The 22,114-nt window shown below is 45.2% G+C and overlaps 3 protein-coding genes and 1 long non-coding RNA gene across 10 annotated transcripts in view; 2 read left to right on the top strand and 2 right to left on the bottom strand.

Moving 5' to 3' along the window:
- The window catches only part of DENND2B (DENN domain containing 2B), a 152,854-nt gene extending 146,327 nt beyond the window's left edge, over positions 1–6,527 (bottom strand). For 4 of the 7 annotated variants that reach the window (XM_085063172.1, XM_085063174.1, XM_085063167.1 and 1 more), the window contains exon 1: positions 4,046–4,601. The gene's annotated coding sequence lies outside the window, so the exon portion shown is untranslated. Of the gene's footprint in view, positions 1–4,045; positions 4,602–5,915 lie in introns of those variants that run through there. The other 3 variants (XM_085063168.1, XM_085063166.1, XM_085063170.1) reach the window with 2 other exon arrangements.
- A 654-nt stretch (positions 6,528–7,181) lies between these two features.
- Positions 7,182–12,151, top strand: AKIP1 (A-kinase interacting protein 1). The gene is made up of 4 exons (XM_085063163.1): positions 7,182–7,278; positions 7,518–7,595; positions 10,579–10,686; positions 11,701–12,151. The coding sequence occupies exons 1-4, from the start codon at positions 7,207–7,209 to the stop codon at positions 11,842–11,844; spliced, it is 402 nt and encodes a 133-aa protein (XP_084919289.1). The 5' UTR covers positions 7,182–7,206; the 3' UTR covers positions 11,845–12,151.
- Positions 8,286–21,711, bottom strand: C5H11orf16 (chromosome 5 C11orf16 homolog). The gene is made up of 9 exons (XM_085063162.1): positions 20,622–21,711; positions 19,251–19,455; positions 18,303–18,453; positions 17,177–17,405; positions 16,273–16,425; positions 15,760–15,918; positions 15,134–15,321; positions 13,264–13,460; positions 8,286–12,816 (listed from the first exon to the last, which is right to left on the bottom strand). The coding sequence occupies exons 2-8, from the start codon at positions 19,415–19,417 to the stop codon at positions 13,272–13,274; spliced, it is 1,236 nt and encodes a 411-aa protein (XP_084919288.1). The 5' UTR covers positions 19,418–19,455; positions 20,622–21,711; the 3' UTR covers positions 8,286–12,816; positions 13,264–13,271.
- On the top strand, positions 16,581–19,040 carry LOC146436690 (uncharacterized). The gene is made up of 2 exons (XR_014852754.1): positions 16,581–16,724; positions 18,688–19,040. It is a non-coding gene; the product is annotated as an uncharacterized LOC146436690 (long non-coding RNA).
- Positions 21,712–22,114: the final 403 nt, after the last annotated feature.

Raw genomic sequence — 22,114 nt, 5'->3', positions numbered from 1 at the left:
CAGCCCCAAATAGGAAGGCATCCCCGCACAAGAGGGTGGTTTGGCCATGAAGTGTTAATGTAGTAGCTGAGCTCCATCTCTACAGTTTATAGTAGCATTGACTTCAGAAAGTTCAACTGTTGATGTAGAACACATCTTTCAGGCTCAGTCCCCTGTGGAAAAAAAAATTCTAACAAAATCTAACAGCTGTTGAAAGCCTACATGAATGAAAAGAGGATTTAAATCTGAAACTTCATAAGCAAACATCCCCATTACTCAAATCAGTCTTTAAACTTCTGCGCAATGAAACATCAAGGACAAGAAAAACAGTAGCTACGGAAAGAGGGGAATCTCCACCATGGCTCCTTCTCTACCAGGGCAGAGCTCTACAGCAGCATAGGAGACTAGGACTTAGAGAATCTGCACAGGACCTCATATGTGGGCAGGACTTCTCCTCCATGATATTAACTTGACACAACTCACCAGCATCAGGCATTTCTATATGAAAAAAGCAACAAACAGGAAAAGATTTTGCAGTCAAATAAGGGGTAAAAATGATGATGTTATCAACTGATAACTCTCAGCTGATGTATGTACACCCAAAAAGCATATCCAAAACTCTTCCAAAAAGGGGGAATTTCAGGTCTTGTAGGGTGTGACTCTCCAAGGCTTGGCAAACCCACTTATAACCTCACCAAAGTTCAATTTGACTAAGAATGTTTACAAGCACAAAAACTAGGCCAAATTGAGAATGTAAATATTTGGATTCAGTTCCCCAAACTTGTCTCTATCTGCACTGCCAACTAAATCCCAACTGCAGACCAAAAAATCTGAAAAGCAACAGTTGCACACACTTTACAGGACACAGACAAAACTAACACACATGGCACTTAGCAATACGGAATAAAAGGGGGGAAAAAGGAAAAAAACTCAAATTCGTAATCTAAACTGAACTTATTTTAAACAAGACATCAATAAAATCTGGACAAAAATCAACTCTGCTATCATTTGGTACATTTTGATCAGTCCAGATGTTGGTCCTCCACCCTGCAGGAGCCTGGGTTACATTAAACATAGCTAGATTACTCAAGACCTTCTAGACAACATTATGTTTGCAGCACACAGTGGTGACTTTGACCTGAACCACGTTCTCTTAAGCCATCCAAAGCAAGGACTTCCATTTTTCAGACAGATGAATTGAGGAAGGACTTCTCCAGTAACTTATTTGGAAACCTCAGTCCCATATTCAGAATTAATTTAGGATCCCAAATAACCTGAGCTCTCAACAGGAATGCCCTTTTCTTTCCTTTTCTTACCTTTTCTAGTTTTACCCCTACCCTTTTAGGTATAGAAAAGGATGGCAACCATGGATCCATTCAAGAGACTTTTGACCTCCCACAAACACAGATCCCAAGGGAACCACCATATTCTCAGCTGCCAGTTCCCAGCCCCTCTCCAAAAGTGTTAAATGCCTTTCAGTCCTACATCTCCATTGCAGATAATTGCTGGAGGAAATCAGGAAGGCAAGGGTGTAATCAAGATCAGGGTTTTGTTGTTGTTGTTATTATTGTTATTGTTGTATGATAAGAATTTGGACCTCCTCAGTCCCACTACTGTAAACTAAAAAAAAAAAAAACCATTCTTTGCCTCTTCAGTTAAGCGGGAAAAGCACAAATCTGGTTCTTTTCCTTTGGTCAGCTGTGGGAAACTTGGGTTTGCTTTCCAGTTAAAAGCAGGCTCTTCAGTGTACTTCACAGTGACCTCTTCACAAGGGGCTTGTATCATTTCTTTAAATGCCCCTACACTAAAAATAGTTGTGCTTCCTAAACATGAGTGTTTAGTAGTTCCAGGCATTCTGAGATCCTGCATACCACTTTCTTTTTTTTTTAAACTGGCAACATTTATTTAACCAGCAATTAAAAAAAGGAGGCCCAGCCGCCCCAGTGATTCTTCCCAGAGGGTCTTAGATGTTTATGAAACACAATGAAAACAATAAAGTGGATAAAATCATGCTATTCCATCAAGTCCTTGGCAAGACTTCCCAACCAAGAATAAATTGGCATGGTATGTTACAGTCAACAGATTACACAATGGTTTGCAGGGTCACCAATAATAAGGGGTCACACACTCCTTAAAGAGCTACAGTGTACGTTAAGTCACTTGCTCAAAGGGAAAGGGCAATGCTTGATCCTGAGCTTCTTGGAGCACATTCTGGCAGCCACAGCACGAACATGCTGCAGGGGCAGGAGAGGACAGAAGGCACCTCTCCCCTTCCCCTGAGCCAGGAAGGGCAGTGACTATGCTGCACAAGCTGGCTGGGGGAGTTTAGCACCCTGAAGGGAGCAGCAGAAAGCCAGGCCAGGCAGGGCTCTGTTATTTCTGCACATGTGAGGAAAACACATGTTACATCCTTGTAGGAGCAGGATAGTCTCCACACCCCAGTGAGGCCCAGCACCACCATTCCTACCACTGCTTCCCAAAAGCCCCATCCTCACTCCATACTCTCCAAGGAAACTGGTTCCACCCCAGAAGAAAGATATCAATTTCATGTCAGTCTAGTCACTCTTAACAGGGGATAGACTTTAGCTAACCTTAAAAGGTACTTGACTATAGTTGTGGTAACTTGATAAAGTCATCACCATTGTTTTAAATGTGCTGCAGTTTTCCTTTAAATAACTTATTTTAAAGCAAGAGGGAAATGAATGGTCAAACCCATAAATCTTAATCTTACATGTCAACTTGGTAACAGATTTCCACTATGCCACCAGCATAACATGATTACCACAATGAAAGTTAAATTAATGAAAGTTAATTTAAAACATAAATTATTTCCTCAAATCTCACCTTAAATGCATGATACTCATGCCTTTGCTCTGTTAACTTCCCCTTCCACAATATGGAATATTTTCGTCCACCAACTCTAAATTAATCATGTATAAACAAAACATTCTTAAGTCTTAAAGGCAACTCAACCTCACTTCAATTCACCCTATCATCAAACACCAGACCACAACTAACAGTTTCAGCCTTCACCTTCCAAAGGTTTTGATCACTCTAGATATTTTTATTGGATTATTTAATATATGTCTCAAGTTAGAGATTGACTAGTCAGCATAAAAATGAAAGGAAACCTATTTCCCAGTCCGTGCAGGGTGTAGAAAACACTACTACTGACATACTCCATGCAATAATACTATGCATCCGGCTTCATTCAGCTTGACTACTAATATCAAAGTACATTTGAGTGATAAAACTGGAGTGAACACAAGAAGGCTCTCTCATATGGAACTGCTACTCTTTGGTTGTATTGACCTTAGTAACACAAAAGTTTGGTACCAAGCCAAGAGCAGGACATCTGATTTTCCCACCAAGTGAATTGCTGCAGAACTCCCTTAGCTCTTCAGCCAAATCTGTCCTGGGATCCTAAAGTCTTCCGCCGGAGTCCAGGTGGCTCCTCTACTCTTTTCAACACGCACGCAAACACCGCACTCGGCTGGACCGACGATGCGAATGGGCATTGGAAGAGAAGTGCTGCAGCTCCCCGTCTCCCCCAGCTCAGCCCCACGCTCGGAGCGCTGGCTCCGCAGTTGGGTTGGAGTACCCCAACCGGGTCCGGCCGAAGTGGTCCTGCGGGCTCTGTCCCTCCGCGGTGCCTTTGCCCTCGCCACCCACGCACAAAGCAGCGTCCCGCGAGGCACGGCGGTGGCACCAGCGCGGGAGCACCGAATCCCCGCTCCGCCCGTGCGCAAGGTCCCCCCGCCCATCTGGCTCCCCGGGACAGAGCAGGGCAGGGTCCCGCAAGGACCGCGGGGCCGGCCCGCACCGGCACAGCCTCCGGCGGCTCCGTTGCAGCGGGGGCTGCGCGGTCCGGCGACCCGCAGCGCCCGGCGAGCTCCGGCCGCCCGCCGCCACCGCGCATCCCCGGCCCGCCCCGCTCGCGGGAGGCTCTCGGCGCGCAGAAACGGCGACCCGGAGCACTAGCGATCGTTTGTCCCGCCAGTCCCGCTCCCCTGCCCCGCTCCCCAGAGGCGACCACCGCCCAGCAGCGCGACTCCCCGGCCCTTACCGAGGTGCGCAGGGATGCGCTCCCTCCGCCGGCCGCCTGCAGCCCCCGTCCCGCAGCACGGGCGATTGTAGCTTTTTTGGAGAAGCTGGGAAGAGGGAAAGAAAGGGGGGAGGGAAGGGGGTGGGAAGGGATTGAGATCGAGGGAGAGAGAAGTATGCAAAGGCAGGAAGTGGAGACGGCCACGGCCAGTGCGGGAGATTAATGGGAACCAGTCACCCGGCAGCCAACAAAGAAACCTGCTCCCCCAGCGCAGCTCAGCCCGGCCCGGGCTGCAGCCCCGGGCGGCCGAGCCACCGCTCCCGCTGGCAGCGTTCGGCCCCGGCCCCGGCTCCGGCGCCGCGGAGGGGTGGGCGCCGCCCCCCAGCCCCAAACCCGGGTCCCGGACAAGCGGGAGGGAGGGGAGCCGCCGGGCAGGGCCGGCCGGTCCGCGGGGAGATGCGATGTGCACAGGCGGAGGAGGGGAGAACTCAGCCCCGCGACTGACAGCCTTCCTGCTCGCTCTATCCCCGGGGCGACACCGCTTGCTTTTTATTTAAAACGCTACGAGCGCGGGGCTCCTCTCGGCACGGAGCCGCTTGCGGGGCAGAGCGGAAGGAAGGAGGAGTGCGGGCGGCGCGCTTCCTGCGCCAAGCGCGGGGCAGATGGTTCCCATCAGGGAGCTGGGAACGGGGGAGCTCCCGGGCCTTTCCCGAGCTCCGCGGGGTAGCTTGCTCTACCAGCATCTGTGGAGAACGAGAGAGGCAGCGGCGTGCCTCTGAACTTCACTCTGGGTACCTTGGGTCAGATCCAGCCTCCTGGGAGCAGCTCCTGGCAGCACTGGGGAATTCTCTGTTCCCTGGGCAGCGGAGCCCGAGGTGCCCCGCTCTCTGGCACGGCCAAACCAGAGCCTCCCAGGGCATCGTGTGTACCAGGAGTGCAGAAGGTACCTGCATGGCACAATAAAGCACATTCTCCACGCGGGCCACCTCCCTGGCACACGTGTCCATGGCTTCTGATGGTTTGGCAGATGAGAAACCCACCCAAAACTTTTGACATTAAAATCATACAGAAGAGGCAGGATGCTAGCTGTTAGCAGGACCATGATTATTGCAAAATACAGATGCTGCTCCTAGATCTTGAAGTATTATTGTAGGCATTTATAAAACAAGTCACTTCACAATAGATTAACCAGATGATATTAGGTACAGAAGAAAAATAAGGAGCAACATGTGTATTCTGCAACTTGAAATAGAAATTCCAGCACTACACATTTCTGGAACTTTTAAACACTTGCTGATTTTCTTTCCTTTGACTGAAATGGAAGCAAAATGGTATTCAGCATTAGGCAGATGCTTACGAGCTTTCCTACACAAGGATACTTCTCTGAACCCAGAACCAAGTGCTCAGGATAAACTATTCGTGGCTTTTGCCATCTCACCAGCAAAATGAAATACATTGTCTTCAGATATTTTGATCCATCATCCCACACAACAAGGAATCTGGTGGAAATGCCCAGCATTTCACAAACCTCCATTATATGTCAAAAGAATGAATGTACAGGAAATAAGGATAACTGTCATCTGGATTCTGATGTGAATGTGTGTTTCAAAGCAAAAGCAATTTCAGCTGTCAGCCTTCTTGGGACAGATGTATTTACTCAGCTGCAAAAAGAGTATTGTGTCACCAAACATCAAAAAATGGTGGGAGTTTAAATTTCAACACAACAGGAATAACTTACCTCCTGAACAACAAGCTATTGCTACAAGTACCTGGCAGAAATGAAAAATGAATAGAGTTTTCTCTCCCTGTTATGAAAATGACATAGGAGAGCCTTTACAAGTATATTTCACAAGTATATTTCACAAGAGCATAAAATAGAAAACGCACTCACCTCTCCAGGAGACCATTGCTAACAAGGAATGAGGCAAACAAAGATGTTCAACTTTCAATTAAGCAGGAAGCAGTCTGTTCTGGCTGCTTCTCCACCACATCAAACACACTAACATTGCTTTTATCAATTAATACTCTTCTCCCCCATTTATGTTGCATTCAGTTCTCCAGACCTCAAGCACTCCAGCAACTTGCCTAATTTTTCTTTTGAGTAGGGGAGACCAAACTTGTAGTTAAGTTGGATTTGAACACTGAATGGGGGCTTTCAATGTTTTAATGAACAAGCAGCCTGTGAAGGGCTTGTTTATCCCGGGAGCTGGCTGCTGCTCTGGTTAAGCAACTGGAAGATGACAACAAAATGTAAACTAGGAAAGGATTATTTTTCTTGTTTGCCAAAGAGATTACAGCTAGCAAAGCTCTCAACAAGAATGAAGGACTTGAAGGATCAGGGTGCCCACGTTAACCTGGGCCATGCTGCACTTAAAGAAAATGTCTGTGCTTATTTTGCCCTTCCTACTGTCACCTCTGCGCACACGAGGTTAGTGAAGCCTCAGAGTGGCTCCAACTCCCACGGAGCCACAGCCGCTTCCCAAGCTGCTCCGGTAACTCCGGGCGGTGCGCAGCCTGGCACTGCCCTGCTGGGGAGCCCTCCTGGGACACACCCAGCTCCCGAAGAGAGAGCCGGCGTGTTCGGCAAATCCTGCTCGCTGCGTGGGTTCTCTCACCGACCGTGGGGAAAGGGCTTGAATTTGGGGAGCGGATGCCGCGAGTGTGCAGCTCTGCCCTCTGGCCCACACCCCGTCACTCGGCCAGCCATCGCCACCTACTGTCACTGCTAAGTCGTGCCGCAAAACTTTGAACAAAAACACGAGGAGACCACCGCTTGCCACCGCAGAGACCACGGGGCACGGCAGGGCTCAGCACCTCCAGCTTCTCTCGGCTCTTCCCCGTTGTCGCACGGCGGGGACAGCCGGGGAGCAGCACCGGGGCACCTCACTGACCCTTCACGGAAAGCCTGTCCGGACGCGCCTTTCCCGCGTTACCTCAGGGCGGGGCGCGGCGTGAGGGAAAAACAAAGACCCCCGAGCCCTCCGTATCGTGGGCGTGAAGGAAAAACAAAAGCCCCGCAGCCCTCCGCGGAGCTGCACCCCAGCGGGAGCTGCCCCGGTGCTCCCGGGCCGGGCCGGCTGAGGGCGGAGTTGGGGCGGGGGCGCCCCCCAGCGGCGGCGGGGCCGGGGGCGGGGCGGGGCGGCCGCGCGTGCGCAGTGCGGAGGCCGCGCGGCGGCGGCGGGATGGATGTGGCGCGCGGCAGGCGCGCGGCGGGAGCGGGCCTGGTCGGTGCTGTGCACAGCCCGCGCACACCGGTACAGATACACTCAGAGATACGGGTACATACAGCCCTGTGCGGGCCCGGGCCCTCCCAAACACACCGCCGCGGGCAGCTGCCGGCCCCGCCCTCTGCCCCCGGCGCTGCGGCGTTGTGCCACCGGGACTGTGTCACCCCGGAGACAGCCCCGAGGGCTGTGCGGTTCAGCCAGCCGCCACCCTCCGGCTCTCAGCGACCAGCGGCACGCTGAGTGACCAGCCATGTCTCTCCTTGCAGGATCAAGACCGGGAACGCCTCAATGCAGCGTTCGCTTCCATTGTGAAGCTCATGAGAGGAGTGTCACAGGAATGCGAGGTGAGGAGTCACCCCTGACCCGTCCAAAGGGGAATGTGCATCATGTGCCTGGCAGAGGCCTCTTGGCACTACTTGTAGTGCAACAATTCGCCTTCAGGATTGCTCATGGTATGGCAAGGGTTCGGCCAGTGAGCCTGCGGTGCCGGCCGAGCTGAAGGAATTTGGGGCATTCAGCATCATGTGGTAGGGTGCATTTCACCGGTGCTGTCCTGAGCAGCTGAGCTGGTACCACCTTGGCTGATAAACACCACTGTCAGCATTTCCTGCAGACAGGACCAGTAGCCCGGTATAGATTTTAGCAGAAAGTTTCTCCATGTCTTGGTGGAAAGGCAGTATGGTTAGAGAGACAGAAGTGTCAGGTGACATCATAAATTACATTGTGTCACAGGGTATGGAATCTTTCTTGTGCTTCTGGGTATCTCTGCTGAGGAATGGCCTTATGACATAGTGACCCTTTGTTGTCAACAAGGGAACATGAACTGATAGCCTTTTCTGGGTGGTGGGAATAAGGGAGAGTTTGAATCTCGAGTGAAAAGATGCTTTGTGTCATGTGTTTGTTTTGAATTTAGGGTTTAAGCCCCCTCCCCCTGCCCAGTATTGTTATCATTTAACCCCTGTTAGCCAGCAACTAAGTACCATACATCCCTGGTGGGATGGGGAGGAGAATTAGGAGAAAATAAAACTCATGGGTTGAGATAAGAACACTTTAATAATTGAAACAAAGAAAAATATAATACTAATGCTAACAACAGTAATAATTGTAATGAAAAGGGGAGAGAGAAATAAAACCCAAGAAGAACATGTGATGCACAATACAGTTGCTCAGCACCCATGGATCAGTGCCCAGCCAGTCCCCAAAAAGCAGTCATCCCCCCCAGACAACTCTTCCAGTTTATATACATGACATTCAATGGTATGGAATATCCTTTTGGCTAGTTTGGGTCAGCTGTCACAGCCCTGCTCCTTCCCAGCTTTCTGTGTACCTCTCCATTGGCAGAGCATGAGACACTGAAAAATCCTTGACATAGGGTGAGCACTACTCAGCAACAACCAAAACATCAGTTTGTTATCAACACCATACTTGTACTAAATCCAAAACACCACAGTGCCAACTACGAGGAGGAAAACTAGCTCCATCACAGACAAAACCAGGTCGAACTGGATTTGGGATGTTGCTACTGGATAAGGAGTGTGGGCTCAGTTCTTTCTTCGTGATGAGTAGAAATTGAGAGGTATGGCATACCCATGCACAGCTCCATGGGTCTCATGCTGGCTCTGGCTGGCAGGTGTCATTCTCTACTGGGTGGACAGACTGGGAGCCAACCTCTGCCAGCCCATCCTGCGAACACAGCCCTGCAGCCCAGCTACTGGCTGTGAGAATTCCATTGCAGTTTTTGCCCTTCAGGATCTGTTATGATGCAGCAGGGAGCTCACTGCCTGCAGGGCTAATAACAGAGCCTAAGTCTGCAATTAAATTAGAGAAAACAGTACTTGAAACACACCAAGTGATTAGCTCTTAAGCAACTCCTTTATCATTCCAAAGCACTAGGTACACAGTAACCAGATAATCCTAAAACAACTGGGGCAGGATAGGGTTTTACAGTAGATGTAAAGTGTAGAGAAACAAAGTGTAGAGGGACTCATCAGTGACTTGGCAGTGCCAAGTTTACAGTTGGACTCTATGATCCTAAGGGTGTTTTCCAACCTAAATTATTCTGTGGGTCTATCTTGTGCCCTGTTGAGAGTATTAGAGTTGGAACAAGCAGTGGATGACTTCCACATTTATGTATCAGCCAAGACAGTGCTGCTTCAGTCATTTCTGTAGAGAAGAAGAGTCCTAAAAGGAGGGAATTGTCAGTCCTGTAAGCTCATGGATAAAGCTGACAAAGTGCAAATAAAAATCCACAGCTGAACATAACCATTTAGGCATTTAAATGCAAACTATTAAAATTGTAATTTAAGATGAGATGTTTGGGGTTGCTAAGGGAGCAAAGTTTACCCGTATTTCTTACCAAAAGCTGGATTTCATTTCTTAGCTCTGTGCCATTATGTAAGAGATGCTCTGTGAACCATTATGCACGAGGTCAGAGCATGTGATGTATTTTGGGATGTAGCTCCACAGAAATTGCAATACAAGCAACCAGATCTGTTGATTTGTGCATAAGCTCAAGGAACAAAACACAGAAGTCAATTTGGAGCTAAGAATTGCTATTTGCCTTATTTTGCTTATATTTAGTCTTGACAGTCAAGGACAAGAAAAACATAAGTGAAATAAGACAGATTATTTTGGAATTTTTTGGTCAGTTTGATCAGAAATATAACCTTGGGAGGAGTTCTGTGGTGACAACAGATGGCAGCAGAACTGCACTCAGGCGTTTAATTTGTAGTGGGGAAGATGCCAATAAGTTTGCAGTGGAACCAGAAGAGGGCTGCTGTGGACTTCAGTACACTTCTCAGAACTGCTACGCAAATGGTACCAGCCTTGAGGACACTTCTGCTTCTTTACTGATTGATTTTTCAGTATTAATGTGTCCTGCTTTTAGAGCACTGCTGCTGCACATGCCCTGCAGAACCAGTCTTCACTGACTGGGTTGCAGAGCACCTGGCTTGCATATGTGTCCTCTTAAGGACCCATAAACTGTCCCTTCTTCCACCAGGGCTTTTCTTGAACAGCCTGATCAGGCAGGTATTTCCAGAGTATTCCCTCTGACATTTTCATGAATTCTGTTCTGAGGTGTCAGAGTCCCTACCCTACATACTGTGTCAGGAAACAGGCATCTAAGATCAGGCCTGTCTGATACAGTCTTGTATCAGAAAGCAGGTGTCCTTTGGAGAAACAGGCATTGTTTTCACCCTCACTGAGAACAAACCAGCCAATTAATACACAGCATCAATATCTTTGTAGTTCCACTTTCAGTTGTAAATCTGCAGTAGCTGCAAGTATGCCTCCCACATAATATTTTCTCTTTCTGTTGCTGTCCAGAAGTACTATGGTGCTATGGCAACCCACAAATGCAAAGAGCGTGAAATCAAACACTTCTGCAAATACCATGGCAGGAGAGTAGAAATTAAGCAGGATTCCACAGAACAGGTAAGTAGATACTTTTGGTTTTGATGAAAGGTTATTCCTTCCCTTGCTAAGGGGCAATTGTTATCCAGCTTGACCTTATGGACTTAAAAAACCTGGACTGATCCAAGCCTTGTGTTGGGTTGGGGGAAGGCAGAGTAACTTCTGGCACCAGTCAGTGTCCTATCAGTCCTTTTGTGGAGGGAAAATTTCATGCACATAAAGCATCCCCTCATTTGCCCTGGATTTGCCTGGTGTGCTGGATCATTAGAAAATAATATCTTTTTCTTTCCAGAGGACTGAAGGTTCCATAGCATCCAGACATGTAAGTTTACAGAATACTTTGGTTTTAAGTGGAGGTATTTGATAGCATTTCTTTTATCATTTTGAATCAAGATGATTGAAAATTGTGACAGATGGGGAGACCTTGATGGCACAGAAGATTAACCAGTGGTGCGTTCACAATCATAATATATGTATAGGCAGTCAAATGGGCATACAGAGGCTTGCACAATTAGTTAGAAAACAGATTGTGGCATTCTTGCACTTGGCCCTCCCACAGACTTTCTGAAGGCTCCTGTTCCTCAAGAGAAGAAAACTGTTTTTATTTTTCAAAGCCTAACACCTCAGCAAATCAATTTCAGGAACTTCTAAGCCACAAAAGATGAGAAACATGGAGTCTGTAACACAGTATAAATCAGTGGGAGTACCCTTGGTGTAGGGAATGTTTTCCAGATTTATGTTCCAAACTGTCTACATTGGTAACTTTCAGTTTTGTGAGACAAAGATTACAGCACAGTGATTACTTCCATTGATTGAAACATTAGCTAAAATACTTTGAGTATGGCACTTGCTAATTTTTGTACTGACAGAAACATTTTACAGTTTGGTCCACGCTGCCTTCTATATGTTTAGAAAAACCTTAATACATTTACATAGTAGCCGAAATGTATTTTTTTTACCCAAACACAATTTGTTTTTTTCTTTTAATCTAAGATTACTAACTAGTAATGCAGCTTTTTTGTTTTCCTCTCAAAGCCCAGAAGACTTCCCAAAGACTTCTACATTGAAGTTTCTCCTGGCACCTATTCTGTCACAGCAATGTCAGAGGACATGGTGCAACAAACCCACGTAGTAGATGTCAGTGCAGGACAAAGTGTTGATTTAACTTTTGTTCTGTGACATTTGTTGTTTCCTGGCAATAGCAGGAATAAGATATGAGGCTCTTTTTAATGCATGTAATGAACTATAAATATATTTTTCTTGTTAGCACTTTAATAGTAACTTCCTCTTTGGGACTCCATTTTTATGGCCTGTATATTTGTTTTCTACTTAATGCAATTATATGCAGCCCACTTTGTACACTGATTTTTATAAATATTTGTACATCGTGTGCCTTTTAAATGCAATTATGTGACTGTGTCATTCCAGATTCTTCTGCTCAAAACAATTAAAGATACAATCAGTGGAATAAAATAAATGATCAAGCCTTTGTGGTGACAGCTTCTTTTATATTACCCTCAGACAGAAGCCTCAAGTCATAGTGTTGATCATAGAGAGCATGATCTGTGGGGTATGAATATGGGTACACATTAGCTTCTGTAGGTTGGCACTGATTTTAGAGCAGCTGGCTCACAAGCCACTCTCCTATCTGTACTTTTTCTAGCCTGGTAAAGAAATAAAATGGAAATGAAATTCACTACCTAGAACCCTGACTTGGAAATGTGCTAGAGTATATATTGGATGTTAAATATAGGCATGTGTACTATTGATTCAAGTCCTGTTGCTTTGCAGACCAGGCTAACCCCTTTTCTGAGGGCTGGGGGGTTCCCTGAATTATCCTATTTACTGCTGAGCAACTGCACACTGCAGCTTATGGCCAAGCTCATGGCCAAGCTCATATGCTTTAAACACGAGCAGTCCCACTAGTGAAACTCCCTGGATGCTTAACTTTCCCAAAGGACCAGATTCCACATTTAGAGTTAGTGATGTGATTTGTATAGATCTGCCATCTTTTTGTAGCTGCTGTTATTAGGTTTCAGCTCATTTTCATCAGAAAATAAAAATCAGTGGTTTGAATGCTAATCATTTTGTTGTTTGTGTCTACAGTAGCAGGTCCTTTAGCCTCTGGCTACTTTCTCTTCTGCTTTAATCCTGAAAAAAATATTTTCAGCTGTCAGCTTGTATTGTTTCTCCATTCCTTCTGGCTTTCTACAAACAGAAATTGCTTTGCTGAATTTCTCTGGCTCACTCCAGAGAACTGTAAACAAATTGAAGGTTTATTGGACTCTTGCTGTGCATCTGCTCAGGCTTTTAGTGTTCATACTAGTTCATCTGATCTCTCCAGAACTGTAAAGTCAAGTCCAAATAGTTGGACTTTAATAGGAAGTACAAATAGTAGGAATTTAATGTAACACCTTGCAGTAAAGAATGAGGATGCTCAAGTTTGATGCTCAAGATGCTCAAGATGCTCAAGAAAAGAGAGTTTCTCAGTTATTAAAAATACATAGTCATCCCTAAAGATATTCTACTGAGCCAGTAACTGAATCAGAGCTTAATTTGCTTAATAAATATAACACTGATATAGTAGAAGCAGTTTACCTGAAATTTCAGCCCTGAATTTGATCAGTTGTACAAGTAGTGAATTCCAGTTGATCATGTTTCTCTCGGCTTTGTTGCAAGTAAGCTCTGACAGGGTCTGTAACATCAGGTTTGTCATCTCCAACACAAGTCACTTTACGTTTATCATCTGATGCTGCTTTGTATCTTTGTTTTTCTGATGCTGCCAAGCCTTCTTCCTGGAGGACAGAAAACAAATCCCTGAGAAGTCTAGTCTAAAAAAAGCATCAATGTCTTCATTAACTGCTGCTTTCCTGCTGTACCTCTGCCTCACATAGCTTTAATAATGGTCTGTTTTCCGTGCTGGTAAAAAATTTACAGCTGAAACACACAATTGTACTGTAAGAACAAAGGATTTTCAGAAGCTGTTAGGCTTTGATTAAAAACTTTTCTACTTCAGAAGTTTGGAGGATTTTGTTGACTGCAATGAGAGGACATCAGCCCCCCAGAGAGCACCTCTGGGAAGCCTGCCCTCTAATTTTACTTGTTTGCTGCAAGCCCCTTCTGATGCAGGCTGTATCATGTGATAAAACTGCTTCAGCTATCTCTGAGTAGCAATGTATCTTCTGGCTTTAAAATCACCAAGGGCTATTTTACAGGAACAAAAGGATGTCATTATACCCTGTATTACCACATTGCATCCACTACTGTGATTCATGCTGCTGCTTTGGGGCTGGAATGAAACAAATCTGTTTTCTCATTAGTTTTACCAAAAGGCAACTCATGTCACTTCAGTGCACAGCTTGGATGCTGCTAACATAGAGCTTGCCTGCCTGGAGCTCCATACTGGCCTGAAAATTCCTAGGAAATCAATTACAAAGGTGTGTCATTATGTAACTGTGATTATTTCAACAGTAAAATAAAACAGAAATAGAAACTAGGAACCATACAGTTGATAAGTTGGTAGGAATCTGCTTAAAATTAATGAGTCCAATGGTGAGAATACAAGATGTATTCCAGTGTATTCTCTATTCACCAAGACCTGTTATTAATGTATTCATCTCTAAACATGCAAGTTTAGAACATTTTAAGTTTTACTTTGCAGTTGGCTCACAGTAGCAAGATCATGAAGGTACAGAGAAGCTAATATTTGATTTCATGTATATAATTTATTAATTGTACCCCTGATGCTCTTGTGCAGAGCACTGTTTCTGTTGAACCTGACATTCTCTTTCATCTCCCCCTTCTTCCTGTAAGGTTTTTTCTTCCTCATTTCTCTGCTTGCTTTTTTTAGCATTCATGTTCTAATTATTTTTTTTCAAGTTTTTCTAAAGCCCAAGGGAAACCAGGCCTAAAAACCAGGGTGGTGGTGGTGTTCCTGGCTGTGATGCAGTTTACTTATTCTGTATCCCCCAGCTTCACAGTAGGGATGTGCTGTTTAAACTGGTTACTTCTAGTGAGGCAGTAAAAGAAGGAATTTGGCAAAGACTGTTTACTAAAGAATCTGCTTTCATCTCTCAGAGACAGAGATTGTGACTATCAGAATTTGACTGGCAGAGCTCAGCACCTTTCCATGGGTTCAACATAGGACTTCATTGGGTTGATATCAATGGGCATTTGGCAGGTTTCTGAATTGAAATCTACACTATTGAATGCTCACATGGCTACTGACAATTGTTTCTATTTTCCAAGTAACTTCAGCCCTTCCTTAGGGCTTGGGGATTTTTCTTATGGTTTGATTAGGGGTGGACTCTCCTACCTGTCACAAAAGGGGTGAATGACCTTAGGAAACACTGAAGTTAGAAACAATGTGTTCTTCTTGCCAGGTTCCAGACCATTAACAAGAATATTTTTTTCTATTCAAACAAAACTCTTGGTTACATAACTACAGTATTAATACAGATTACCTTACCCTCAATGATGGCTTGAAATCTTGGTCTCTTAGGATTTCTTTCATTGCGAGTTGCCCTCTGGGAGGCTGCTCAATGGTTTCCAACATTGCACTCTGATTAGCTGAGGCCACACTGGACATGTCCCCAGTGGACATGGCTTTGGATTCCAGCTGGCCCTTTGTACATGTGCTGCTAGGACTTCCAGGTCCTGGGAAGGAGTAAAATTGTATCTAAGAGTGAATCCAGAACTGAAATGGAGAAACATTCATTTCAGATGAAAGAAAAATGCACTTTAAGACTGAAAGGAATTATTTCAAGTTATTCTGCATGTATGAGCTATGCAGTTTAATGAAGATGTTAGCATCATAAAAAGCATAGGAAAATGACAGGAAACAGAGAGGAATATCTGTGCTTCCAAATGAAATTAATTGTTCTGGTATTTTTCCATGGGACGAGCTGCCAAAAGAAGAGCTAGCAGGCCAGATGAGACAGCAGAAACATTGGGGAGGGAATCTCACAGGAGACTGATATGCAAATCTACAGTATTAATTCCAATAACCTGCAGGCAAAGTGACTGCTCCGTGCAGAAGACTTTTGGTTTTGTTCCCCCTGACAGCTGCTTCCCTGTGGGCTTGTTAAAACATACCTGAATTACTGGAATGGGACTTGTGGTGGCCTCTTTTCCAGCATTTCCACTCAAGTCTTGCAGAATCCTTTAGCCTGGGCTTTTCAAGACAGCTGGCACCTGTGTTAACAGCACTGTCCCCCACAGTACTCTTGATGGGAGATGGCTTCAGCTCCCACTCTGAATCAGAAGAGGGGGAAGATGTTGCCACAGCTGCCTCTTCTCCTTGTTTTGTGCCTTTGAGTTCTAGAAGGCGTGGAGAGGGCTCACTGCTGGACTCTGCCTCTTCAGATTTGTGCTGAAAGACCAGAGACCTGGGGGGAAGAGGCCACCAGGCAGCAGCATAGGGGTGGCAGCAGCAGATGCACTTTACACAGGCTGATACACAGCAGATCCCACCATCACAGTGGTGGTGGAAGTGTGGCCAGCAGGGAGAGCAGAGCAAGCAGTGCTTGGCAAGGCTGTGTACAGCACAAACAGGAATCAGGGCTGGCTTAGGACTGCAGGGAAAAATGCAAGAGTTGGTGTCCTGACTTTGTCTGGGCTTCACCCTGCTGGTGAAGGGTATGTGGGTCATCTCCACAATCCTCTCCCATAGGCTAGGAGGGATCCACAGAGCCACACCACGGGGGAGTTTCACTTGCTTGTCATTCCAGAACTGGACCATAATTTCTTCATCTTCTGAGACTGTTAAGAGAAAAAGTAAGCAGCCGGCCTGCCTAGGCAGTGCACATAAACAGATCAGGCTTGGCAGTTTTATGAACTTTCAGCTCCTGTCAAGCAGCAGAGTCAACTCTTGCCCCTCTCTGACACCTCACCACAATGTCACAGAGGGTGAGTGGGCAGCCTGGGCACCGTCATTAAAACAGCGGGCCTGGCAGCATCTTTCCTCTCAGTTTGTCATCAGATGAACAAGAAAATGTTGATGGAGTAATTTTTGTTGTTGCTGCCAAAGTTAGCAGTACTGCTCTGAGAATAGTATTTTGGTAAGTCAGTGGAACTCGACTGTCAGACATGGGAAAAATGAATGAGCTGTTGAAATCTCCTACGTGTGGGTGGTAAAATCACCCCCAGATGTACCATTTGGTACAAATGTGAGCATTTAGGCTCAGATGAATGCTTCCTGAATGTTATCTCACTTGTATCCATCATGAAAAGGCCACAGTCCTGCACACGGCAGACACAGCCTTGCCTAGTTACACCCACAGACACAGATGATGATATTTTTATGGGTCACATCTTCCTTAGGGTCAGGCTGGTGAGGTCACACACAGATATCCATCAGCAGTCTCCTCAGCTCCTGCAAGCTTGGAGCAACACTAAGCTGTAGTCTGTGCACTGTTATTTCTCTATCAGCAACACTCTGGCTAGACTATCCTGACAGCCTCACTTGTGTTCCAGAGCAACATGAGGAGGGAGAGGGCAGCACCTTTCTTACCTCGTAAGGGGTCCCTGGTCTCAATGCCTGTGAGGACAGTTCCTGGGCCATACCTGGAGCTCTCTGGCTCCCAGGGTGCCAGCACTCTGTCTCCAGGGAGTAAGGAGTGCTTCATCCCGTTCACATATTCCAGGATGTCATCTTTTGCTGTTTTTTGCACACACACTGGATGCCTTCCACGTGACACAAATGGTTTGGCAAACTCTACCAGGAACATGCCTCTTTCACTCTGTTAACAGGAACAAAATAACAATTCCACTGAAAAACAGGCCACAATGTGCCAGGTAATGAAATTTGCACTAGGAGACCATCCTGTGCCTATATGACTAGGCCAAAACAAGGCTGAATAGCAGCTAAATAGTGAGTGGTGTTAGTTCAGCATTGAGACAGCCAGAAAAGCCTCAGTGAGACTCACAAGAAAGCAGAATGAGTGAAGCATATGTTGAGATTCACTACCACTAGGATCTGTATTTTCTTTCCAAGAGAAAAAGCTATAGACAAGTGTAACTGGATTTCACAAACCACACTGTGTGCGCTAAGGAACAAGGGACACTGAAGCCATTCAGGCCTGTTCTTCAGTCATGCCCAAGTCCTTCCTCATTACATACAACACTAGCTCTGCTTCTTGGGGGGTTTGTTGGGAATTTTTATTTTCTTTTATATTAAGGCCTGTCAAGAGGCTTTCCATCAACAATGAGACAAGGTACTTCCCTGTTCTTGAGAAAGAATAGGCTCTTCTTTTGTGTTAAGTTTGAAGTGCCAACAAACCAGTGAATTAAAGCTTTCACTGGCACTTCTGGAAAGGCCCTGAGCCACTGGTCTGTGGCTGACTCAAGCTGGACGTGTGTACATAAAACACAAACCCTTTTCCTATGCTATTCATGGTTCTGTGTCTACACACAACAGCAGCCCCTGCACTGCTGGCAGCAGCACTCAGCCTGGCTGAGCCTGGCTCAGCGCCCAGGGCCAGCACAAGCACAGGGCTGCTCAAGCACCTGCCGTCCTGGTGATCTGTTCTCTAATCTCATCAGCTGAACCAAAAACTGCTACACTGAAGTCAGGTGGTGTGTGAGGACTGCTCCCTATTACACATCCCCACAACTACCACACAGAAACCATCACTCACCTCTATCTCCTCTTTTACTGTACCAAGGTAATAAAATCCATCTTGTTCTCCTCTCACCAGCACAGGCACATTGCTTCCAATGCCCCCTGATCCTCCCAGTCTCTTCCATGCTGAGCCAGGGGAGGGGAAGCAGTGGCTAATCCATGGGCACCTCGAAGAAAAGAAAATGGGTCAGCCCTGAAAGAAATAGATTCCGTAGGTCATGAAAAAAATAATCTTGTAAGACTTAAGAACTGGAGCACTCCACCTGATTTTGTAGCACTCCCACAGGCCAAATTGTGTGGGAAGAAACAGAAAACTTGCTTGTGATGGGATAAGTCCTTGATCTTGGGAAAGCACATTAGTGCCTGCTTTTACTCAGATTTCTTTGGTTTGGGGTTTGCAGAAAGCAAGCCAGGGGTATGCTGGAATCCTGGGCCAGCATTACCTGCACCATCCCCTTTGCTGTCTACCTGGCAAGACAATGCAACCCTTCAGAGCAGGAGAAAGGATCATCTCCAGCACAGAGCACAGCAAAGGAGCACTCCAGAGTGCTGGAGCTGATGGCTTACACCAGAGCATTCAGGGAACAGCAAACCAGAGAAGTAAACAACAAAGCTGCTGGTTGATGACAGGTTCTAGTTCAAAACTGGGAAAATAATCCCCTGTCACAAAGCATTAGAAACATTGCATGGAAGATGGTTGCTAATGCAAGATACTTTTATTTATCTAAATAATATTAAAGGAATGTTTCTTTGATAGGAGGCTTACTCAGGCTTTGCTCTTCATAATCTCCAAGGTAGCAAATTACTTTAGTTAATACATCTAAAAAACTGCCAGTGCAGGGGTGGGAAAGCTCAAATGGTGTTCAAGCTGCTAATTTATTAATCCTTAACACCAGCCTGGTTTATCCTATTCGATATCATGGAAAAAAACAAATCACAAATTCAAACAGGAACTTGACTTTACCTCTGGGGGGTGAGGGGCTCAGTGATCCAGGCAGGATACACTACAACAGAGCTTCTGCAGCAGGGGTTAGCTGTAGATATGACACTGGAACACAAGAACGGGTCCAGAGCTGGCCTCACACTGCAATACCTGTGATCCCTGGGCAGGGAGCCTCTCAAAGAAGCCATTCCTGGAAAAGCTGCTATCTGCAGGACTCAGTTGTGCCCTGTTAGAAGAAAAGAGACAATGTATTGACATTTCTAACACAAGCAAGTGCTGTCCAGTGTGCCTCAAGAACCCAGTAACTTTGATTAATTGTTTTTTTGCTTGAAAACACTGAATTCAAAATACTTCAGACTGGCATTTGGCCAGATGAGCCCTTATCACTGACTTCAGTGATCTTCACTCACCCAAATCCTAACCTGGCAGAGGGGCAGAAACACCTAAGGAAACTACAAATGCTGTGCAAATCCCCAGGAAATTAATAACTTTCACCTCCCTTCAACATTTGTTTCCCTCTGTAAAACCCAGTTTTCTTTTCTTGTACCTACACTCTCCTTTAAAGCTTTCTTGTACAAAGACCCAGCCAAACCTTCCCTGTTTTACAAGCCAAGACAGAAATTACAGCTGAAGTTGACAAGCTGAGTAAACGTGACAGGTTTTGAACTTGATGGTAGATTACATTTTCCTGTTATTTATTTATAGTGATGTATTAAGAGGAAATATTTTGATCTTTCAGCTGTCCTGTCATGTTTTATTAACAGTAGGATTATGGCTTGCAACAAGAAAGAATGAGATGCTCAGATGTGACAAGTGATAACTATTCAGAGGCTGTCACAGTAAGATCAATGATGAGATTCTATCTCTGGTAATTTCAAAAGATGTAGTAGACAAGCTTCCATTAATTTTTTTCTTTTTAAATATTGCTTAGAAACAGTTAGGATAAAATTTGCATGGAAATTCAACCACATATAAATTTTAAGTGCTCAATTTATTTTACTAAATGCAGTTTAAGCACTCAGATGATATTTTGTCTCTTATCGAAGAAATATAATCTGGAAGACTTTTTCATGGAGACTCCCAGATATACATAATTTCAGAAAACTAGCCCAGCAAACCCAGCAAGAAGAGCGGATTAACTGCTGCAAGATCCATCTTTCAGTCGGCAAATCAACACAATATTTCAACTTGTTTCACAACTGCACAAACTCCTGTTATATACCAAAACAAGAGAAAGGCAACTATCACTTCTACATTAAAGCCCATTTTAACACTATCCAGCTGAGAGTAGATATCCCTATTTCTTCACAAAACTGTGCACTGGCAAAGGCAATAAGGCTGTTTGTTCTGGATAACTCCAAGTACTTTGACACAGCAGTATTTCAGACTTACCAGCTATTGGTAACAGTACATCTGGTCCATCTGGACTTAGTCTGAGTGCAGAAATCTCACCCTTTTGCCTGTTGGACACAGGAAGCTTTTTGCTGCCAGTGTTTCCCGGTTGCTATGGAGGTTGCCACAGTTGTTACTCCCAGGACTGGACAACCTGACCTTACTGGTTAAAATCCAGTGCAGTGTGACTTCAGAGAGGACCATTTGACTGCCACACATTTGCTCAGTATTCAAGTCCCCATGGATCTACTGCACTGCAGGACTGCAGGGGCAGAGAAGGCATTTTAAGAGATCTCAGTGTCTTCTAGGCTTCTGCCTATGACTGCAGGGCGAAAAACAGCATCAAAGTTACAGGTCAGATTAAGGGGGGGAAAAAGCTTACCACCACAGGGTGTGACAAATAAATTGGTTTGAAATGTGCATAGTGAGGCTGAAGCTGAGACAAAGCAAGGTCAAATCACTCCACAACTTTCTCCTTTCGCAGTAAGGGGGAAGGATTAATGAATTCTACCCCTCTCTTACAAAGTGCCTATCAAAAATATGTCATATTATACTGCAGAAATCTGCCCATTAATCTCTGCTGATATCCCTAATTATCATCTCCTCCTTAAAAGAAAGACAGTGTTGACATTTGGGGGTTGATTTTTGGTTTGGTTGGTTTTGTTCATGGGGCTTGTTTGGGCGGAGGAGGTGATTGGAACACTTAATTGCCTTTGCTAGGCATGTTTCAATTTCACTGCTGTAAAAACAATGTAACAGGGTGGGATGGCTGCATTTAGGGACAAGGATACATCACTTAGGAAGCCTGTGACCATTTTTTTGTACATTCTGCTGCACAGAGAGCCTACAAGCTCTCATGCTGTTAGCAGAATTGTTTGGTATCAATGATTCCCATGCAGAGTAAATGTTAAGGACATTTTACCAGTCATGAGCTAAACTCTCTTCATCATCTTCACATAGTTCTAATGGTTAACACTTAACTGAAACCATCAGCAGTACAGAGAACCAGACTGGGGGACTGGGGAACACCACTCCAAACCTCAACAATTATCAGTCAAAGTCCCAGAAAAATTCTATTGCAGGATTAGTTTTATGCTCATGGCCAAAATCTTACCAGCCCTGTTTATACTGTGTATTGTGTAAGCAGTCCTAGTAATTTTTAAGGGCATCTGACATCTGTAGAAGAATCCAATTTTTAATAGAAACTCTGACATCTGTAGAAGAATCCAATTTTTAATAGAAATTATGCAAAGTTAAAAGTTTTCAGTGTGATTAAAATATTCACTAATAAGAAAATTATGGAACTGCACTTGCAAAACTTTATGCTTTTCCTATATTCAGTAACTCTGCTTCAGAGAGCTCCTCTCCTACTCTATTTTTCTTCCTTTTAAACTAAATTATCCTTTCCATTGGCATCTACCAACACTCCTTGGAACCTTTAAAAAGGTATTTTAAAAGAAACACTGGCAATTAGACTGAATATTTTAAGAAAG

This window comes from Lichenostomus cassidix, chromosome 5, assembly GCF_008360975.1.
Source record: "Lichenostomus cassidix isolate B80296 chromosome 5, HeHo_3.0, whole genome shotgun sequence".
NCBI lineage: Eukaryota > Metazoa > Chordata > Aves > Passeriformes > Meliphagidae > Lichenostomus > Lichenostomus cassidix.
This window is presented reverse-complemented; position numbering and strand designations above follow the sequence as displayed.

Excerpts from the sequence above, each read along its gene's own strand:
- AKIP1 (XM_085063163.1), top strand. The coding sequence starts at position 7,207 with ATGGATGTGGCGCGCGGCAGGCGCGCGGCGGGAGCGGGCCTGGTCGGT. Across the intron at positions 7,279-7,517 it reads TGCACAGCCCGCGCACACCG|GATCAAGACCGGGAACGCCT; the intron begins GTACAGATACAC and ends CTCTCCTTGCAG. Across the intron at positions 7,596-10,578 it reads GAGTGTCACAGGAATGCGAG|AAGTACTATGGTGCTATGGC; the intron begins GTGAGGAGTCAC and ends GTTGCTGTCCAG.
- C5H11orf16 (XM_085063162.1), bottom strand. The coding sequence starts at position 19,417 with ATGGCTTCTTTGAGAGGCTCCCTGCCCAGGGATCACAGGTATTGCAGT. Across the intron at positions 18,454-19,250 it reads GAGCCCCTCACCCCCCAGAG|GTGCCCATGGATTAGCCACT; the intron begins GTAAAGTCAAGT and ends CTTTTCTTCGAG. Across the intron at positions 15,322-15,759 it reads GTCCCATTCCAGTAATTCAG|GACCTGGAAGTCCTAGCAGC; the intron begins GTATGTTTTAAC and ends ACTCCTTCCCAG.